Source organism: Bombina bombina, chromosome 1 (genome assembly GCF_027579735.1).
Source record: "Bombina bombina isolate aBomBom1 chromosome 1, aBomBom1.pri, whole genome shotgun sequence".
In the NCBI taxonomy this organism is placed as follows: Eukaryota; Metazoa; Chordata; class Amphibia; order Anura; family Bombinatoridae; genus Bombina; species Bombina bombina.
In genome coordinates this window covers 889,669,703-889,688,102 of record NC_069499.1, presented here as the reverse complement: position 1 = coordinate 889,688,102, position 18,400 = coordinate 889,669,703, and the positions used below count along the sequence as shown (strand labels likewise).

At 40.8% G+C, this 18,400-nt stretch overlaps 1 protein-coding gene across 3 annotated transcripts in view; it reads left to right on the top strand.

Annotated features, from left to right (window-relative positions):
* Window positions 1-18,400, top strand: part of ADCY7 (adenylate cyclase 7) — a 722,067-nt gene that overhangs the window by 247,090 nt on the left and 456,577 nt on the right. For all 3 annotated transcript variants that reach the window (XM_053699557.1, XM_053699558.1, XM_053699559.1), the window contains one exon: window positions 8,409-8,903. In XM_053699557.1, the coding sequence (XP_053555532.1) occupies window positions 8,730-8,903 (174 nt within the window). In that variant the 5' untranslated portion in view covers window positions 8,409-8,729. The remainder of the gene's footprint in view (window positions 1-8,408; window positions 8,904-18,400) is intronic.

Below are 18,400 nucleotides of genomic sequence, written 5' to 3'. Positions count from 1 at the left end.
GCCTTTTCTATGCATCAGTTATTTCAGTCAGCAGCTCATTGTATTCCCTGCATGATCCGGTTCATCTCTACAGAACTCAGGGGTCTTCAAACTTATTTTGAGGGAGGTAATTTCTCTCAGCAGAGCTGTGAGAATTATAGTTGACTGTGATAAAAAACGTTTATTCTGTAATTGTTTCCTGCTTTCAGAATTTGTTATCTTTGCTATTGGGATTAAACCTTTGCTAAAGTTGTGTTGTTTACAAGGATTGAGGCTATAACTGTTTCAATTTATTAATTTTCAACTGTTATAGATTTTCTGTGCTTCTTAAAGGCGCAGTACGTTTTTAATTGAATTGTATTCCAAGTTGCAACTTTATTTGCTAGTGTGTTAAACATGTCTGATTCAGAGGAAGATACCTGTGTCATTTGTTGCAATGCCAAAGTGGAGCCCAATAGAAATTTATGTACTAACTGTATTGATGCTACTTTAAATAAAAGTCAATCTGTACAAATTGAACAAATTTCACCAAACAACGAGGGGAGAGTTATGCCGACTAACTCGCCTCACGTGCCAGTACCTGCATCTCCCGCTCGGGAGGTGCGTGATATTGTAGCGCCGAGTACATCTGGTTGGCCATTACAAATCACATTACAGGATATGGCTTCTGTTATGACTGAAGTTTTGGCTAAATTACCAGAACTAAGAGGTAAGCGTGATCACTCTGGGGTGAGAACAGAGTGCGCTGATAATATTAGGGCCATGTCAGACACTGCGTCACAGGTTGCAGAACATGAGGACGGAGAACTTCATTCTGTGGGTGACGGTTCTGATCCAAAACTGGATTCAGATATTTCATATTTTAAATTTAAACTGGAAAACCTCCGTGTATTACTAGGGGAGGTGTTAGCGGCTCTGAATGATTGTAACACAGTTGCAATACCAGAGAAAATGTGTAGGTTGGATAAATATTTTGCGGTACCGACGAGTACTGAGGTTTTTCCTATACCTAAGAGAATTACTGAAATTGTTTCTAAGGAGTGGGATAGACCCGGTGTGCCGTTCTCACCCCCTCCGATATTTAGAAAAATGTTTCCAATAGACGCCACCACACGGGACTTATGGCAAACGGTCCCTAAGGTAGAGGGAGCAGTTTCTACTTTAGCTAAGCGTACCACTATCCCGGTGGAGGATAGCTGTGCCTTTTCAGATCCAATGGATAAAAAATTAGAGGGTTACCTTAAGAAAATGTTTGTTCAACAAGGTTTTATATTGCAACCCCTTGCATGCATTGCGCCGATCACGGCTGCAGCGGCGTTCTGGATTGAGTCTCTGGAAGAGAACATTAGTTCAGCTACTCTGGACGACATTACGGACAGGCTTAGAGTCCTTAAACTAGCTAATTCATTCATTTCGGAGGCCGTAGTACATCTAACTAAACTTACGGCGAAGAATTCAGGATTCGCCATTCAGGCACGCAGGGCGCTGTGGCTAAAATCCTGGTCAGCTGATGTTACTTCTAAGTCTAAATTGCTTAATATACCTTTCAAAGGGCAGACCTTATTCGGGCCCGGGTTGAAAGAGATTATCGCTGACATTACAGGAGGTAAAGGCCATGCCCTGCCTCAGGACAAAGCCAAATCTAAGACTAGACAGTCTAATTTTCGTTCCTTTCGTAATTTCAAAGCAGGAGCAGCATCAACTTCCTCTGCACCAAAACAGGAAGGAGCTGTTGCTCGCTACAGACAAGGCTGGAAACCTAACCAGTCCTGGAACAAGGGCAAGCAGACCAGGAAACCTACTGCTGCCCCTAAAACGGCATGAATTGAGGGCCCCCGATCCGGGATCGGATCTAGTGGGGGGCAGGCTTTCTCTCTTCGCCCAGGCTTGGGCAAGAGATGTCCAGGATCCCTGGGCGCTAGAAATAATATCTCAGGGATACCTTCTGGACTTCAAATACTCTCCTCCAAGAGAGAGATTTCATCTGTCAAGGTTGTCAACAATCCAGACAAAGAAAGAGGCGTTTCTACGCTGCGTACAAGAGCTCTTGTTAATGGGAGTAATCCACCCAGTTCCACGATCGGAACAGGGACAGGGGTTTTACTCAAATCTGTTTGTGGTTCCCAAAAAAGAGGGAACTTTCAGACCAATCCTGGACTTAAAGATCCTAAACAAGTTCCTAAGAGTTCCATCGTTCAAGATGGAGACTATTCGGACAATTTTACCTATGATCCAAGAGGGTCAGTACATGACCACTGTAGATTTAAAAGATGCTTACCTTCACATACCGATTCACAAAGATCATTACCGGTACCTAAGGTTTGCCTTCCTAGACAGGCATTACCAGTTTGTGGCTCTTCCATTCGGATTGGCTACAGCTCCAAGAATCTTCACAAAGGTTCTGGGTGCTCTTCTGGCGGTACTAAGACCACGGGGAATCTCGGTAGCTCCATACCTAGACGACATTCTAATTCAAGCTTCAAGCTTTCAAACTGCCAAGTCTCATACAAAGTTAGTACTGGCATTTCTAAGGTCACATGGATGGAAGGTGAACGAAAAGAAAAGTTCACTCGTTCCACTCACAAGAGTTCCCTTCCTGGGGACTCTTATAGATTCTGTAAAAATGAAGATTTACCTGACAGAGGACAGGTTAACAAGACTTCAAAGTGCTTGCCGCACCCTTCATTCCATTCAACACCCGTCAGTGGCTCAATGCATGGAGGTAATCGGCTTAATGGTAGCGGCAATGGACATAGTATCCTTTGCACGCCTACACCTCAGACCACTGCAACTGTGCATGCTAAGTCAGTGGAATGGGGATTACTCAGACTTATCCCCTTCTCTGAATCTGGATCAAGAGACCAGAAATTCTCTTCTTTGGTGGCTTTCTCGGCCACATCTGTCCAGGGGGATGCCATTCAGCAGACCAGACTGGACAATTGTAACAACAGACGCCAGCCTGCTAGGTTGGGGTGCCGTCTGGAATTCTCTGAAGGCTCAGGGACAATGGAGTCAGGAGGAGAGTCTCCTGCCAATAAACATTCTGGAATTGAGAGCAGTTCTCAATGCCCTCCTGGCTTGGCCCCAGTTGACAACGCGGGGTTTCATCAGGTTTCAGTCGGACAACATCACGACTGTAGCTTACATCAACCATCAGGGAGGGACACGAAGCTCCCTAGCTATGATGGAAGTATCAAAGATAATTCGCTGGGCAGAGTCTCACTCTTGCCACCTGTCAGCAATCCACATCCCGGGAGTGGAGAACTGGGAGGCGGATTTCTTAAGTCGTCAGACTTTGCATCCGGGGGAGTGGGAACTTCATCCGGAGGTCTTTGCCCAAATACTTCGACGTTGGGGCAAACCAGAGATAGATCTCATGGCGTCTCGACAGAACGCCAAGCTTCCTCGTTACGGGTCCAGATCCAGGGATCCAGAAGCAGTCCTGATAGATGCTCTGACAGCACCTTGGGACTTCAGGATGGCTTACGTGTTTCCACCCTTCCCGATGCTTCCTCGATTGATTGCCAGAATCAAACAAGAGAGAGCATCAGTGATTCTAATAGCACCTGCGTGGCCACGCAGGACTTGGTATGCAGATCTGGTGGACATGTCATCCTGTCCACCTTGGTCTCTACCTCTGAAACAGGACCTTCTGATTCAGGGTCCCTTCAAACATCAAAGTCTAACTTCTCTGAAGCTGACTGCTTGGAAATTGAACGCTTGATTTTATCAAGACGTGGGTTTTCTGAGTCAGTTATTGATACCTTAATACAGGCTAGGAAACCTGTTACCAGAAAGATTTACCATAAGATATGGCGTAAATACCTATATTGGTGTGAATCCAAGGGTTACTCTTGGAGTAAGGTTAGGATTCCTAGGATATTGTCTTTTCTACAAGAAGGTTTAGAAAAGGGTTTATCCGCTAGTTCATTAAAGGGACAGATCTCAGCTCTGTCCATTCTGTTACACAAACGTCTGTCAGAAGTTCCTGACGTCCAGGCTTTTTGTCAGGCTTTGGCCAGGATTAAGCCTGTGTTTAAAACGGTTGCTCCACCATGGAGTTTAAACCTTGTTCTTAATGTTTTACAGGGCGTTCCGTTTGAACCCCTTCATTCCATTGATATAAAGTTGTTATCTTGGAAAGTTCTATTTTTAATGGCTATTTCCTCGGCTCGAAGAGTCTCTGAGTTATCAGCCTTACATTGTGATTCTCCTTATTCGATTTTTCATTCGGATAAGGTAGTTCTGCGTACTAAACCTGGGTTCTTACCTAAGGTAGTTACTAACAGGAATATCAATCAAGAGATTGTTGTTCCTTCTTTATGCCCAAATCCTTCTTCGAAGAAGGAACGTCTACTGCACAACCTGGATGTAGTCCGTGCTCTAAAATTTTACTTACAGGCAACTAAGGAATTTCGACAAACGTCTTCTCTGTTTGTCGTTTACTCTGGGCAGAGGAGAGGTCAAAAAGCTTCTGCTACCTCTCTTTCTTTTTGGCTTCGTAGCATAATTCGTTTAGCTTATGAGACTGCTGGACAGCAGCCTCCTGAAAGGATTACAGCTCATTCCACTAGAGCTGTGGCTTCTACTTGGGCCTTTAAGAATGAGGCCTCTGTTGAACAGATTTGCAAGGCTGCAACTTGGTCTTCGCTTCATACTTTTTCCAAATTTTACAAATTTGACACTTTTGCTTCATCGGAGGCTATTTTTGGGAGAAAGGTTCTTCAGGCAGTGGTTCCTTCTGTATAAAGAGCCTGCCTATCCCTCCCGTCATCCGTGTACTTTTGCTTTGGTATTGGTATCCCAGAAGTAATGATGACCCGTGGACTGATCACACTTAACAGAAGAAAACATAATTTATGCTTACCTGATAAATTCCTTTCTTCTGTAGTGTGATCAGTCCACGGCCCGCCCTGTTTTAAGGCAGGTAAATATTTTTTAATTTATACTCCAGTCACCACTTCACCCTTGGCTTTTCCTTTCTCGTTGGTCCTTGGTCGAATGACTGGGAGTGACGTAGAGGGGAGGAGCTATATGCAGCTCTGCTGGGTGAATCCTCTTGCACTTCCTGTTGGGGAGGAGTTAATATCCCAGAAGTAATGATGACCCGTGGACTGATCACACTACAGAAGAAAGGAATTTATCAGGTAAGCATAAATTATGTTTTTCATTTAATAATACTTATTAAAGGCACAGTCTACTACAGAATTTTTATTGTTTAAAAAGATAATCCCTTTATTACCCATTCCCCAGTTTTGCATAATCAACACTGTTATATTAATATACTTTTTTTTTTTTTTTTTTACCTCTGTGATTACCTTGTATCTATTCCTCTGCAGACATGAACTAACACCCTCTAGCTGTTAAAAAAAAAATGGTAAATTTCAGCCAGATAAGGGGCGACCTTCAAAGGCTTAAAAATTAGCATATGAGCTAGGTTTAGTTTTCAAAAAAGAATACCAAGAGAACAAAGCAAATTTAATGATAAAAGTAAATTAAAATGATATGCCCTACTTGATTCTTAAAAGTTTAATTTTGACTACACTGTCAGTTTAAGCATTTGGGCACTAAAGAAAGCCAGTTGGTTAAGTTTAGCAAGCAAATGTTTCCCCCCATTCCTCCATTATGCATGTCTTCAGCTGCACAACTGTACGGGGCCTTCATTGCCTTATTCTGCACTTCATAATGCACCACACATTGTCAATCGGAGACAGGTCAGGACTGCAGGCTGGCCAGGCTAGCACCTGCACTCTCTGCTTACGCAACCATGTGCTTGTAATCCGGGCAGAATGTGGTTTGGCGTTGTCCTGCTGGAAACGACAACGTCTGGATGGCTGCATTTGTTGCTCCAAAATGTATAGATATCTTTCTGCATTAATGGTGCCCTCACAGATGTGCAAGTTACCTATGCCATGGGAACTGACACCGCCCCGTACCATGACAGATGCTGGCTTTTGGACCTGACGCCTGATAACAGCTTGGATGGTCTTTTTCCTCTTTGGCCTGGAGAACACAACGGCTGTTTTTTCCAAAAACTGTTTTAAATGTTGACTCTTCACTGTGCTACTGTCCATCTCAGATGAGACCGAGCCCAGAGAAATCGGCAGTGTTGATGTATGGCTTCTGCTTTGCATAGTAAAACCTAAAAGGGACACTAAACCCAAATTTGTTCTTTCACAATTCAGATAGAACATGCAATTTTTTAGCAACTTTCTAATTTACTCCTAGTATACATTTTTTTCTTCTTTCTCTTGCTATCTTTATTTGAAAAATAGAAATGTAAAGCATAGGAGACCGGCCCATTTTAGGTTCAGCACCCTGGATAGTGCTTGCTGATTGGTGGCTAAATTTAGTCACCAATCAGCAAGCGCAACCCAGGTACTGAACCAAAAATGGGCCAGCTCCTAAGCTTTACATTACTGCTTTTCATATAAAGATAGCAAGAGAACAAAGAACATTTGATAATAAAAGTAAATTAGAAAGTTGCATGCTCTATATGAATCATCAAAGAAAAAATCTGGGTTTAGTATCCCTTTAACTTGCATTTGTGGATACAGCGGCAAATGGTGTTGACTAACAAAGGTTTATCAAAGTATTCCCAAGCCCATGTTAGGATATCCATTACAGACTCGTGATGGTTTTTGAGACAGTGACTTCTGAGGGATCCGAGATCACACCCATTCAGAAGATGTTTTTGGTTTTGCTCTTTACGCACCAAGATTTGACCGGATTTCTTGAATTTTTTAATTATTTTGTGCACTGTAGAATCTGAAATGTCCAAAATTCTACCGAATTTTCTTTGGGGAATGTTGTTCTCAAAGTGTTGGATTATTCACTGACACATCCGTTGGCAGATTGGCGAGCCTCGATCCATCCTCGCTCTTGAAGGATTAGGCCTTTTTTGGATGCTCCCTATAGACTATGATTACACAATTGTCTCACCTGTTTCACATCACCTTCTTATTTCAACTCGTCACCTCGCTATTTGTCCTAAATTGCCCCTGTCCCAACTTTGTTGCAGTCATCCGATTGAAATGAGTGTATATTTTAAAAAATACATTACATTCACAAAGTAAAACGTCAAATAATGTATTTTCAATATCTTACAGTGTGAATTGTATTTTCAAATGACTTTTTGTTTGTTTTTTGCATTTTCCATACTGTTCCAACTTTTTCGGTATTGGTGTTGTACAGTCCAGCAGGTAATAGGGTTCACTGGAAACTAATTAAAGGAGAGAAAAATTTAGGGTACACTGTCTCTTTAATATAGGTGAATATACTAGGGCCACACTCCACTTTTGACCATGGGAAATCTCTCTGCTCCAATGTGGCACAAAACTTCATCTTTGCTCACACCTTTGAACTCCTAATCTGGCAGTTTGAGGGGAAATAGGATAGGATTAATGAGATTTCCACTGCAAGTCACTCTTACTGGAATACCGGCCACATTCTTCTGGAGAGGAGTTAACTAATCAGTTGCCAGAGAGGGAAGCATATAAACTCACTATACAGTGTACATAGAGGCATTAGCCTGTTCCCTGCCAAAGGCTTCACGTAGAATCACTGCTTAATAATTCTGTCGGAGATTGGCTTTTGGTGCATTCCTAATTTATAATACATTTTTTTTTCTATAAGATTGAATGTAATAGGTAGACTTTTTCTCTGGAATAGTACCATCACAATCCTTGAAATTCGTGTAGCCTATAGAGTTTGATCCCTGTCACCAGTCCCTATATTGGATAACCTATTCAACACAAAGTGTGTAATGCTTTGTGCACTTTTCTTTAGCGACAGTGTATGTCAAGCACAGCTCCATATAGTGGTATTGTCTCCCTACTTATAAAGGGCACATCTGCAGCTCTCTCATTATATTTTGCTAAGATTTGTCCCCTCTATATCACCAATGCCTCTCTGACTCCATAGCTTTGCAGTTCTCTCACTATAGATTACATAGAAGTCCTAAGCAGAGTCAGTGACAGCCGCAGTCTACTCCCCCTATCTCTCATAGCCTGTTTCTCAAAAGCATCACACTTGGTTACTACTCACTATACCTCTGGTCTTACACCCTCTCTCCCTCCCCTTATTATGTTGTGTGATTAGATCATGGGCTTTCAGCCACAGGCCCTCCTTTCTGCTACAGACTCATTACTATTATTATTCATGCCCTCCCCTAACAAAGGTCAACTATTTATTTATATATATATATTTATTTTGTCTGAAAAGATCAATGCTATAACATTTTATCCAGTATCAGAGTTGAATTTAAAGTTATAACTTTAAAACTGAGACCCGATAAAGTATTAAAATGATCTAAAAAGTATTAGCCTATCACATTGTGTCCTGTGTCTGCTATTTGTATTCTAAGAGTCAGGGGGGTGGGGGTTGCAAAACAATTGATCCTAAAAGAGCCACTTCTTTTCTATTCACAGCACAAAGCTGGATAATGTGTTGGGATACGTTATGACACATTGCTGCAGCACTACACCAGGTTGACAACATATCTCCTCCGTACAGCAATGCTTGCTTTCAGTCTATGATAAGCTTCACATGGTGAGTTGTTTTTTTTTTTTTGGGGTGGAGGAGGGACCTGATCTCCTACCTTACTCCAGCTGTAGACTTCTCACGGCGGATGCAGTCTTACAATGTGAATAAGACAGACAGGCCATAACAATTCTGGACTTGGAGACAAGCTACGATCTGTACTGTGTGTGTGTTGAAAACGTGAAAAGGGACCAGTCCACTGGATTACAATGCCATCCAAAGGGAAGTATTTTATTAATGACCTGGAAGACTGGAAGGTTACTGAATCTCTCTATGAAAAGTACCAGTGTATCAGCCAGCATTACCCTCTCATGCTTATTCTGCTGTTTGTGACGGGGAAGGCGTGTATAACTCTCATCATCCTCTTCTTTACGTCTGCAGAGGTGAGTAAAACTTTTTCTGTTCAGTACGTGCGTGGCATCCTTTTAAATTTTAACTTTATTATTGTTGAGGAGTTCACAGGTTGCTTTTTTCTACCTTGTACATATATTTGATAGGATAATATTTAAAGGGATAGGAAAGTCAAAATTTAACTTGCAAGAATCAGAGCATGTCATTTTAAGAAACTTTTAAAATCACTTCTCAAATGTCTTTTGTTCTCTGGGTATCCCTTGTTGAAAAATAATATGCACATATCTTACAGTAATGGGAGCTAGCTGCCTGTATACATTTCTCTCTTGTGATTAGCTAACTAGATGTGTTCAGCTAGTTTCCAGTAGTGCAATGTTGTTCTTTCATCAAAGGATAACAAGAGAACGAAGCATATTTGATCAAATTAAATTTGAAAGTTGTTTAAAATTGTATGTTCTATCAAAATCATAAATGACATTTGTGGGGTTTCCTGTCCCTTTAACATATAACAATATGTCGTTTGCATATACGTCACCATTCACAAATGCAGCACATTAGTAACAAGCACAATATAAAACGAATAAGCTATTTAGAAATTAGAATTTATCTTGCAAATGGTGTCCCCTTTAGTGTGAGGTTCAAACGTCACTAATTCTAGCTTTAAAGTTCTGTGCAAGAAGAAATCAGTGTAGTCCGGTGCTATCTCAGAATGCTAAAACATGTCTACTAGATTTGACATTCTAAACCAATGTTGTGATGCACTCTATTTCTTTGTTCTATGAGAGAAGTCTATATAAATATTTGCATATCTGTCTATCAGTCTATCTTGTCTATATCTATCTGTCTATCAGTCTGTCGTATATATGTAATGTATATATTATACAAAAATAAAGTATTTTGTAAATAGTAACAATCTAATGAAAGTAACAGTATTCTCCTGCCTCAGGTGTAATACCAGATATACCTGACGACTGGAAAAAAAAAACGTATTTTGTATTGTGCATTAAAGTGCATATGTGATTACATATAAAGGAGCATATTAATACAGGTTTCTTTTTTACATGTTTGTCGAGATTATTATCTAACTAATTATAAGCTGGACTGATTTTGCCAACCTACTTTGTTTTACAATGGAATAGCAGTTATGAAGTGTGCATCGGTTACTTATAAATTAAAAGGATCACTTCAGACACTCAGCCTTTATGGACATCACCTAACACAATAACTGATAAAATGTAAACTTGCTGCTAATTTTAAGATTTTGTCATAATACAGGAGGAACATTATGCAATTCAATTGCCTTCATTTCAAAGTGTTAGCATTCTTATCTATAGTGTGATTTGGAGAATAGAACACAAATACGTCACTTGATAACTTTGGACTGATATAATTTTTTTCCGAGAGGGGGTCAAGTGGCTTTTTCCTCTTGTTTTTAAGGAGTCAATTTGATTGCTTCATTTAGTTAATGTTTAATGTTAAGCTCTAAAAATGCATATGAAATGGCACAATTTAAACACGTTTTTTTACTTTTTATGAAAAAGGTTTCATTAAAGGTGTTTATTTTGATTTTGAACCTAACAAAGTCTGTGTACAACTGGACCTTAACCCAATATTTTTCTTTCATGATTCAGGTAGAACTTTGTTCAATTGTAAATTTTGCATCATTCACTTGGTATCCTTTATTAAAGGAGCAGCAATGCACTACTGGGAGGTAGCTGGAGACATTAGTAAGACAATGACACGAGGCATATATGTGCATCCTCCAATCAGCAGCTAGCTCCCATCTTCTGAACCTACATAGGTATGCTTTTCATCAAAGGCTACCAAGAGAACTTAGCAAATAAAATAGAATGAAAATTAGAAAGTTATATAAAAAGATATGCTCCATCCAAATCATGAAGGGATATTTTTGTGTTTCCTGTCCATTTTAAGCTTAATGAATGATAAGCGCAACTCTCTGCTTCTTTGTTTTATTGGTGGACAATGACATGCCTCAGAAGCATATATAGATTTTTATACCAAAAAACAAAACAACAAACTTGACCTTGGTGTCCCTTTAACACTTTTGTTTGTATTATTACTCACTGAGCATTCTGGGAGCTGCTTTTCACTCAGCTTAGTGAACATCTTTTGCTTAAATACACAGACACTTGTACCCACAGCATGGAGGGTAATGAATACCAAACAGCCATGAAATGTGAACTATGCTGCAAATATTCTGTTCTGTCGTTGCTGGGAAAATGGACAAAAGATTTAAAGACCTGTTATTTCTCTGTTATATACTATATACTGCAATACAGGGTAAAAATGTGTTTATATATGTTTAAAGGAAGTACAGCACACTTTAATTAAATGTATGTGTAAAAAGCTTTCTAAAACCAGAGCTATTAAAGAACCTGTTGCAGCAAGCTATATATTATCTTATTTAATTAGGTGATTTCACGGTCTACAAATAATTCCTTTGTTTAAATCTAAAAAAAAACTTTAATCTGATTAGGAAAAGAGTCACCCAAAAAAAAAGTTCGAATAGAAAGTAAAAAAATGTGCTTATTTTATGTTTAACTTATATTTTATATTTTGAGCAAAGAAAGACTTTTAGAATGGACATATGATTTTTCCGGTAAATTAGAGATTATATAACAACTGGTAAAAATGTGTGATATTTCTCACTTTTCGTAGATTTTAAAGTTTTATATGTAAAGAAAAAATACAGCAATAAAAAAACACCACACACACACACACACACACATACATACATACATATATATATATATATATATATATATATATATATATATATATATATATATATATATATATATATATATATATATATATATATGTGTGTGTATATGTATATATGTACACCATATGGACAAAAGTATGTGGACACCTGACCATCATGCCTATATGAGCTTGTTGCACATCTCATTCCAAAACCATGGGCATTAATATGGCGTCAAACCCCCCCCCCCCCCCCCCTTCACGGCTGTAACATCCAACACTCTTCTGGGAAGGCTTCCATAAGATTTTGGAGTGTGTCTGTGGGAATTTGTGCCCATTCAGCCAAAAAAAGGAGTTGCAAGATCTTGTTCCCAACCGGCATTACAATTTATCCCAAAGGTGTCCTGTGGAGTTAAAGTCAGGGCTTTTGAATTCATCCACAGATTCCACACCAAACTCATCAAACCATGTCTTTATAGACCTTGCACAGTCATGAATGAAATAGGAAAGTGTCTTCCCCAAACTGGTGTCACAAAATTGGAAGCACCCAGCTGTCTAAATTGTCTTTGCATCCTGTAACATTAAGATTACCCTTCACTGGGACTAAAGGGCCTTCACCAAACCCTCAAAAGCAGCCCCAGACAATTATCCCTCCACTACCAAACTTTTATAGTAGACACTATGAATTCAAGTAGGTAGTGTTCTCCTGGCATTTTCCCAGATTCTTCCTTCAGACTACCAGATAGTGAAGCCTAATTCATCACTCCAGAGAACACTTTTTCACTGCTACAGAGTCCAGTGGTGGCATGCTTTACAGCTCAACAAACCCAGGAGTTAGGGAGCCACAGGCTCCTAGAATTTTACTTCTGACTCGTAACGTTTGGAATTATGCTCTATATACAAATACACCATGGATGCCTCCTAAAAAAAACAGTTTGGCTCCTACATATTCTTACTGGCTCCTAAATTTTAAACAGATGTGTCGACCCCTGCAAGTTTATGCTACTCCAAACGATGCTTGTCTTTGCGCATGTTAATGCGAGGCTTGTGTACAGCTGCTCAGCTATGGAAACTTATTTCATGAAGCTCCCGACACAGTTCTGATGTTGCATCCTTAGGTAGTTTGGAACTCTGACGTGAGTGATGCAACAGATGATTGGAGATTTTTACACACTTCAACACTCATCGACCCCACTCTTTGAGTTTGAGTGATCTACCAATTTTGTGGATTTGCTTTTGTTGCTCCTAGACGCTTCTACTAATTTACAAAAAAGCACTTACAATTGACCCTGACAAAAACTTACACAAACTGACTTGTGACAAAGGTGACATCTTATGACTGTGCCATGTTTAAAGTCACTGAGCTCTCCAGTATCACCCACTGTACTGCCAATGCTCGTCTACGGAGATTTCATTGCTATGTGCTGGATTCTATGCACCTGTTAGCAATGGGTGTGGCTGAAACATGTAAACTCAATAATTATTAGAGATGTCCACATACTTGTGTGAGATATATATATATATATATAAAATATCCAGTAGGTCAGCACTCACGGTTAAAAGTAAACAGCTACCCAGGGTGCTTCAACGGTGTAGATAGAATCAAGCAAAGAAAAGGATGCACTCGCCAGGATTTTCAGTGTTACCTTCTAATGTAACAAAATAACCATAATTATTATTATTATTTTGTTTGTCTGACGAAACGTTACATTAAAAGGTAACACTGAAAATCCTGGCGTTATACATACTGTACATACATACTGTACATACATACATACATCCTATATTATAAAAGGCCAAGTGTGTTTGTCCGAAGCTGTCATGCGCAGTAGAGACAAACACACTTGGCCTTGAGATAGGGAGCGCGAGGTACACAAACAGCTGTGAGGTCTGGGGAGCGCGAGGTAAGCTACTCAGCAGCTGTGAGGTCTGCTGTGTGAGAAGCGGCCACGCGCTCCCCAGACCTCACAGCTGTTTGTGGCCGACGGGAGCGTTGCGATGGGGGCGTGGCCGGGCATCGCGAGGGGCGTGGCCGGACGGGTGTCGCCGCGATGGGGCGTGGCCGGACGGGGTCCCGCAATGTGAAGACGGAGCCAGTCAGGGAGCAGGAGAGGGGGGGGGAGAGAAGGGCCAAAGAGGGGGGGAGAGAGCCAAAGGGGGGGGAGCACAAGAGAAGGGGGGGAGAGCCAAAGAGAAGGGGGGAGAGCCAAAGAGAAGGGGGGGGGGAGAGCCAAAGAGAAGGGGGGGGGGAGAGCCAAAGAGAAGGGGGGGGAGAGCCAAAGAGAAGGGGGGGGAGAGCCAAAGAGAAGGGGGGGAGAGCCAAAGAGAAAGGGGGGGGAGAGCCAAAGAGAAGGGGGGGAGAGCCAAAGAGAAGGGGGGGGGGAGCCAAAGAGAAGGGGGGGAGCCAAAGAGAAGGGGGGGGAGAGAGCCAAAGAGAAGGGGGGGAGAGCCAAAGAAAAGGGGGGGAGAACCAAAGAGAAGGGGGGGAGCCAAAGAGAAGGGGGGGGGGAGCCAAAGAGAAGGGGGGGGGGAGAGCCAAAGAGAAGGGGGGGGGAGAGCCAAAGAGAAGGGGGGGGGGAGCCAAAGAGAAGGGGGGCGAGAGCCAAAGAGAAGGGGGGGGGCGAGAGCCAAAGAGAAGGGGGGGAGAGCCAAAGAGAAGGGGGGGAGAGCCAAAGAGAAGGGGTGGGAGAGCCAAAGAGAAGGGGGGGGGAGAGCCAAAGAGAAAGGGGGGGAGAGCCAAAGAGAAGGGGGGGGAGAGCCAAAGAGAAGGGGGGGGAGAGCCAAAGAGAAGGGGGGGGGAGAGCCAAAGAGAAGGGGGGGGGGAGAGCCAAAGAGAAGGGGGGGGGGAGAGCCAAAGAGAAGGGGGGGAGAGCCAAAGAGAAGGGGGGGGAGAGCCAAAGAGGGGGGAGAGAGAGCCAAAGAGGGGGGGAGAGAGAGCCAAAGAGGAGGGTTGAGCCAAAGAGGAGGGGAGAGCCAAAGAGCGGGGGGGGAGAGAGCCAAAGGGGGGGGAGAGATAAAGGGGGGGGAGAGCCAAAGGGGGGGGAGAGAGAGAACCAAAGAGGAAAGAGAGCCAAAGAGGAAAGAGAGCCAAAGAGGAGAGCAAAAGAGGGGGGGGCAGAGCCAAAGAGGGGGGGGGAGAGCCAAAGAGGGGGGGGAGAGAGCCAAAGAGGGGGGGGAGAGAGCCAAAGGGGGGAGAGCCAAAGGGGGGGGAGCCAAAGGGGGGGGGGAGAGAGAGAGCCAAAGAGGAGAGAGAGCAAAAGAGGGGAGAGAGCCAAAGAGGGGGGGGGGGGAGAGAGCCAAAGAGGGGGGGGGGGGAGAGAGCCAAAGAGGGGGGGGGAGAGAGAGCCAAAGGAGGGGGGGAGAGCCAAAGAGGGGGGAGGAGAGCCAAAGAGGGGGGGGGGAGAACAAAAGAGGGGGGAGAGAGAACAAAAGAGGGGGGAGAGAGAGCAAAAGAGAGGAGGGAGAGAGCCAAAGAGGGGAGAGAGAGAGCAAAAGAGGGGAGAGAGAAAGCAAAAGAGAGGGGGGAAGAGAGAGCAAAAGAGAGGGGGGAGAGTGCAAGGGGTGGAACCGCTGTACTGCAAAAAATGGCCCGTGTACACGGGCTTTAGTACTAGTACATACATAGATACATACATAGATACATACATACATACACATATATATATACACATACATACATAGATACATACATAGATACATACATACATACATACATACATAGATACATACAGATATGTATACATACATACATACATGCATACATAGATAGATACATACATACATATATATACATACATAGATACATATACATACATACATAGATAGATACATACATATATATACATACATAGATACATATACATACATACATAGATACATACACAGATAGATAGATACATACATATATATATACATACATATATATACATACATAGATACATACACACAAGTTTCTTATGTAAAGGTTGCTCTTTCCTCCTTCCTTTAGGCACTCTTAACATTACTAGCTCTCATTGTTTCTCAGTCCCCCCCCCCATTGTTATTAATGCCTTTAATGTGTGTGGGTATATGTATAGTTATGTATTTATGTGTGTGTATATTTCTGTATTTATGTACGTGTTCTTTTTATAAATAGCGGGTGCAGCCGTTCACGAGGGACCTATATAAATTACAGTATATTTGAGTTATACACGTGTGACACATGTGAGTCTTAACCAGAAGTGCTTGATTCCAGTGGATTGAAAACTGTTGGTGTCTTGGTAGGAAGATTTGTTTTTACAGGAGTGAAGCACAGCTTGTGTGTGTTAGGTTATGAGCTGATGTCAGTTAGTTCTTACGGTTTGGGATAATAGCTTCAAGTTATTGGGTGGGGGAGGGGCATAAGAATTTGGTCCCTATAACTAACTCCAACTTCATTGTTAAAGACACATTAATCTAAAACAAAAAAAAAGTTATATATGTAAAAGAACGCTATTTAAACCCAACAAATTTTTTTTTTCCATTTGCATGCAGAAAAAACTTTAGCTAACGGGTCGTAAAGCCTAAGATTTAAATGCTTATGAAAACGATTGTTATTCCAAAACAGTTATGCTTCTAGTAAAATTTATGACCGTTTCCGGGATAGCTTTTCTATGCATGGAGCATAAGTGCACAGGCCTCATGCATTTGCTCAGAGAACCATATACTGGCATCAGTAACGTGTCTGCAGTAACGTGCATCATTGCTGATAGATATATGCCAGCTGTGAGCAGGTATGATGTTTAAGTAAGGTTGCAGGACGGATATATACACGCATGCTCCATGCACTGTAATAGCTAGCACTGAAACTGTCATTAGGTTTTGTAGAAAATGAATTTACGTGTTTTAGAATAATGATCCTTTTCAAAAACTGAAATTCCTTGTGTACATTTCATTTTTTAGTTGTATGTCGCTTTAAAGGAGAAAAATGTCAAAAATGAAAAGTGCATGAATGCATTTCAATTTTAAATCAATTTTTTTTATATATATCTACTTCCATAAGCAAAAATGCTTCTAGCAAATATTATTACTGTTTCAGCAGCTTACGCACAAATGTCATGTGTGACTAGCGCATCAGGATTCCAACACCTCTAAGGAAAACATACAATTTATAAACTATAATCATATGGAACTATATTCATTTAAATTCCTGAGTTGTTCTGGAGATTTATAAAAGTAAGACATATCATAGATAACTGGCTTTTACCTTGTTGTGTGATTGTACATCGATAGTTAAGGACATTTACGTTTACAGCAAGATCCCTTGAGGTCGTAAATAAACTATAGATAAAGAAATGCTGCTGAAATGGTGCATGGAAATAAAAGATAAAAGCTATCAGTTACAGGAAAACAGACACAGAAGGCCAAAATTTCAGTTGTGCACTACAAAAAAGCGTTACGAACATTACAGATGAAAATACATTTTATAGTTATTTTTAATTTATAAATATTTTTTACACATACACACGCACTAATATAGGGAAGAGAGATTTCCTTATGATGGGGAAAAAAAAGAGATGGTTACTATGTATAACCTAAAAAAAAGAGAATAATAAATGTGTATGCATATATATATGTGTGTGTGTATATATGTATGTGATGTATGTGTGTATATATGTATGTGTATGTGTATATATATATATATATATGTCACTGCAAAACTCACAGCCCTAGGGAAAAACAAAATTAAATTATTAACACAACACATAGGGCTCCATTTATCAATCATTTGGGGAATTCTCCTTTCTGTTCTCCTATCAGTTCTCCACAGCTCTCCTTAGGAGAGGAGCACATGTGCGCCAATATTTATCATAAAAAAGTTGTTTTTTCTCCATGGGAGAGCTGAGGAGAACTAATGATAAATTTCTCCAGTCGGATTAGTATCTTCTCCTTATTTATCACTAAAAATAAGCAACTATTCTCCATGTCAATCATATATAAACCAATAGAAATCTTTATACAGCCTTACTAGTAGCTTTGTTAACGCCCCTCTTCAGCAAACTTTCATATAAGAAAATAGATCTACATTTTCATTGTTTTAGTGCTTCAATTTAACGCTTTTTATATCTTATTTTTATGCCCCAATAGATATCATTTTTGTGCTCTGTTATATATTATTTTGGTGCGCCATTATATATTTTTTTTTACTCCATCATAAATTATTTTTGCGCTCCAATAACCATTATTATTGTGCTTTGTTATAGATAATTTTTGCACCTTGTAGAGCCCTTTTTTTGTGTGTAACTGCTTCTACAACTGGTAGGGAATAGATTTCTAATGCTGTTCTCCACTGTAACTATGGAGAACTTTAAGGTAGGAACTTGCAGGAGAACTTTCAGTCCTCCACAGGAGAATATAAATGATAAATTTGTAACTAGGAGAATTATGAGGAGAACTATATGAAATACGACTAAAAAGATCTAATTTAACCCTTTTTTTGGAGAACATGTTCTCCAATGAGAGTTAGAACAGAGTAGGAGAATATTACAGTTGAACTTGCCCAATTTTAGGAGTATTTTTGAATGATAAATAGGAGAATTATTTCTCATGAGAACTTTTAGGAGAAAATATAGGAGAATTGGAATGATAAATAGAGCCCATAGAATGTCTTGCACTCTTGCTAGATAGATTAAGAGCAAAATTGAAGAATTAGTTATAGCATTTGGCCAACTGGTGATAGGTGTCACCCTTGCTTGTATCTAAGTGTATTTGGTTGAAGGCAAGCACAGTGTAGGTGTAATTTAGAATCCCAGGGAGGAAGAGACTTTGACGTGGTCCTGGGCCTATC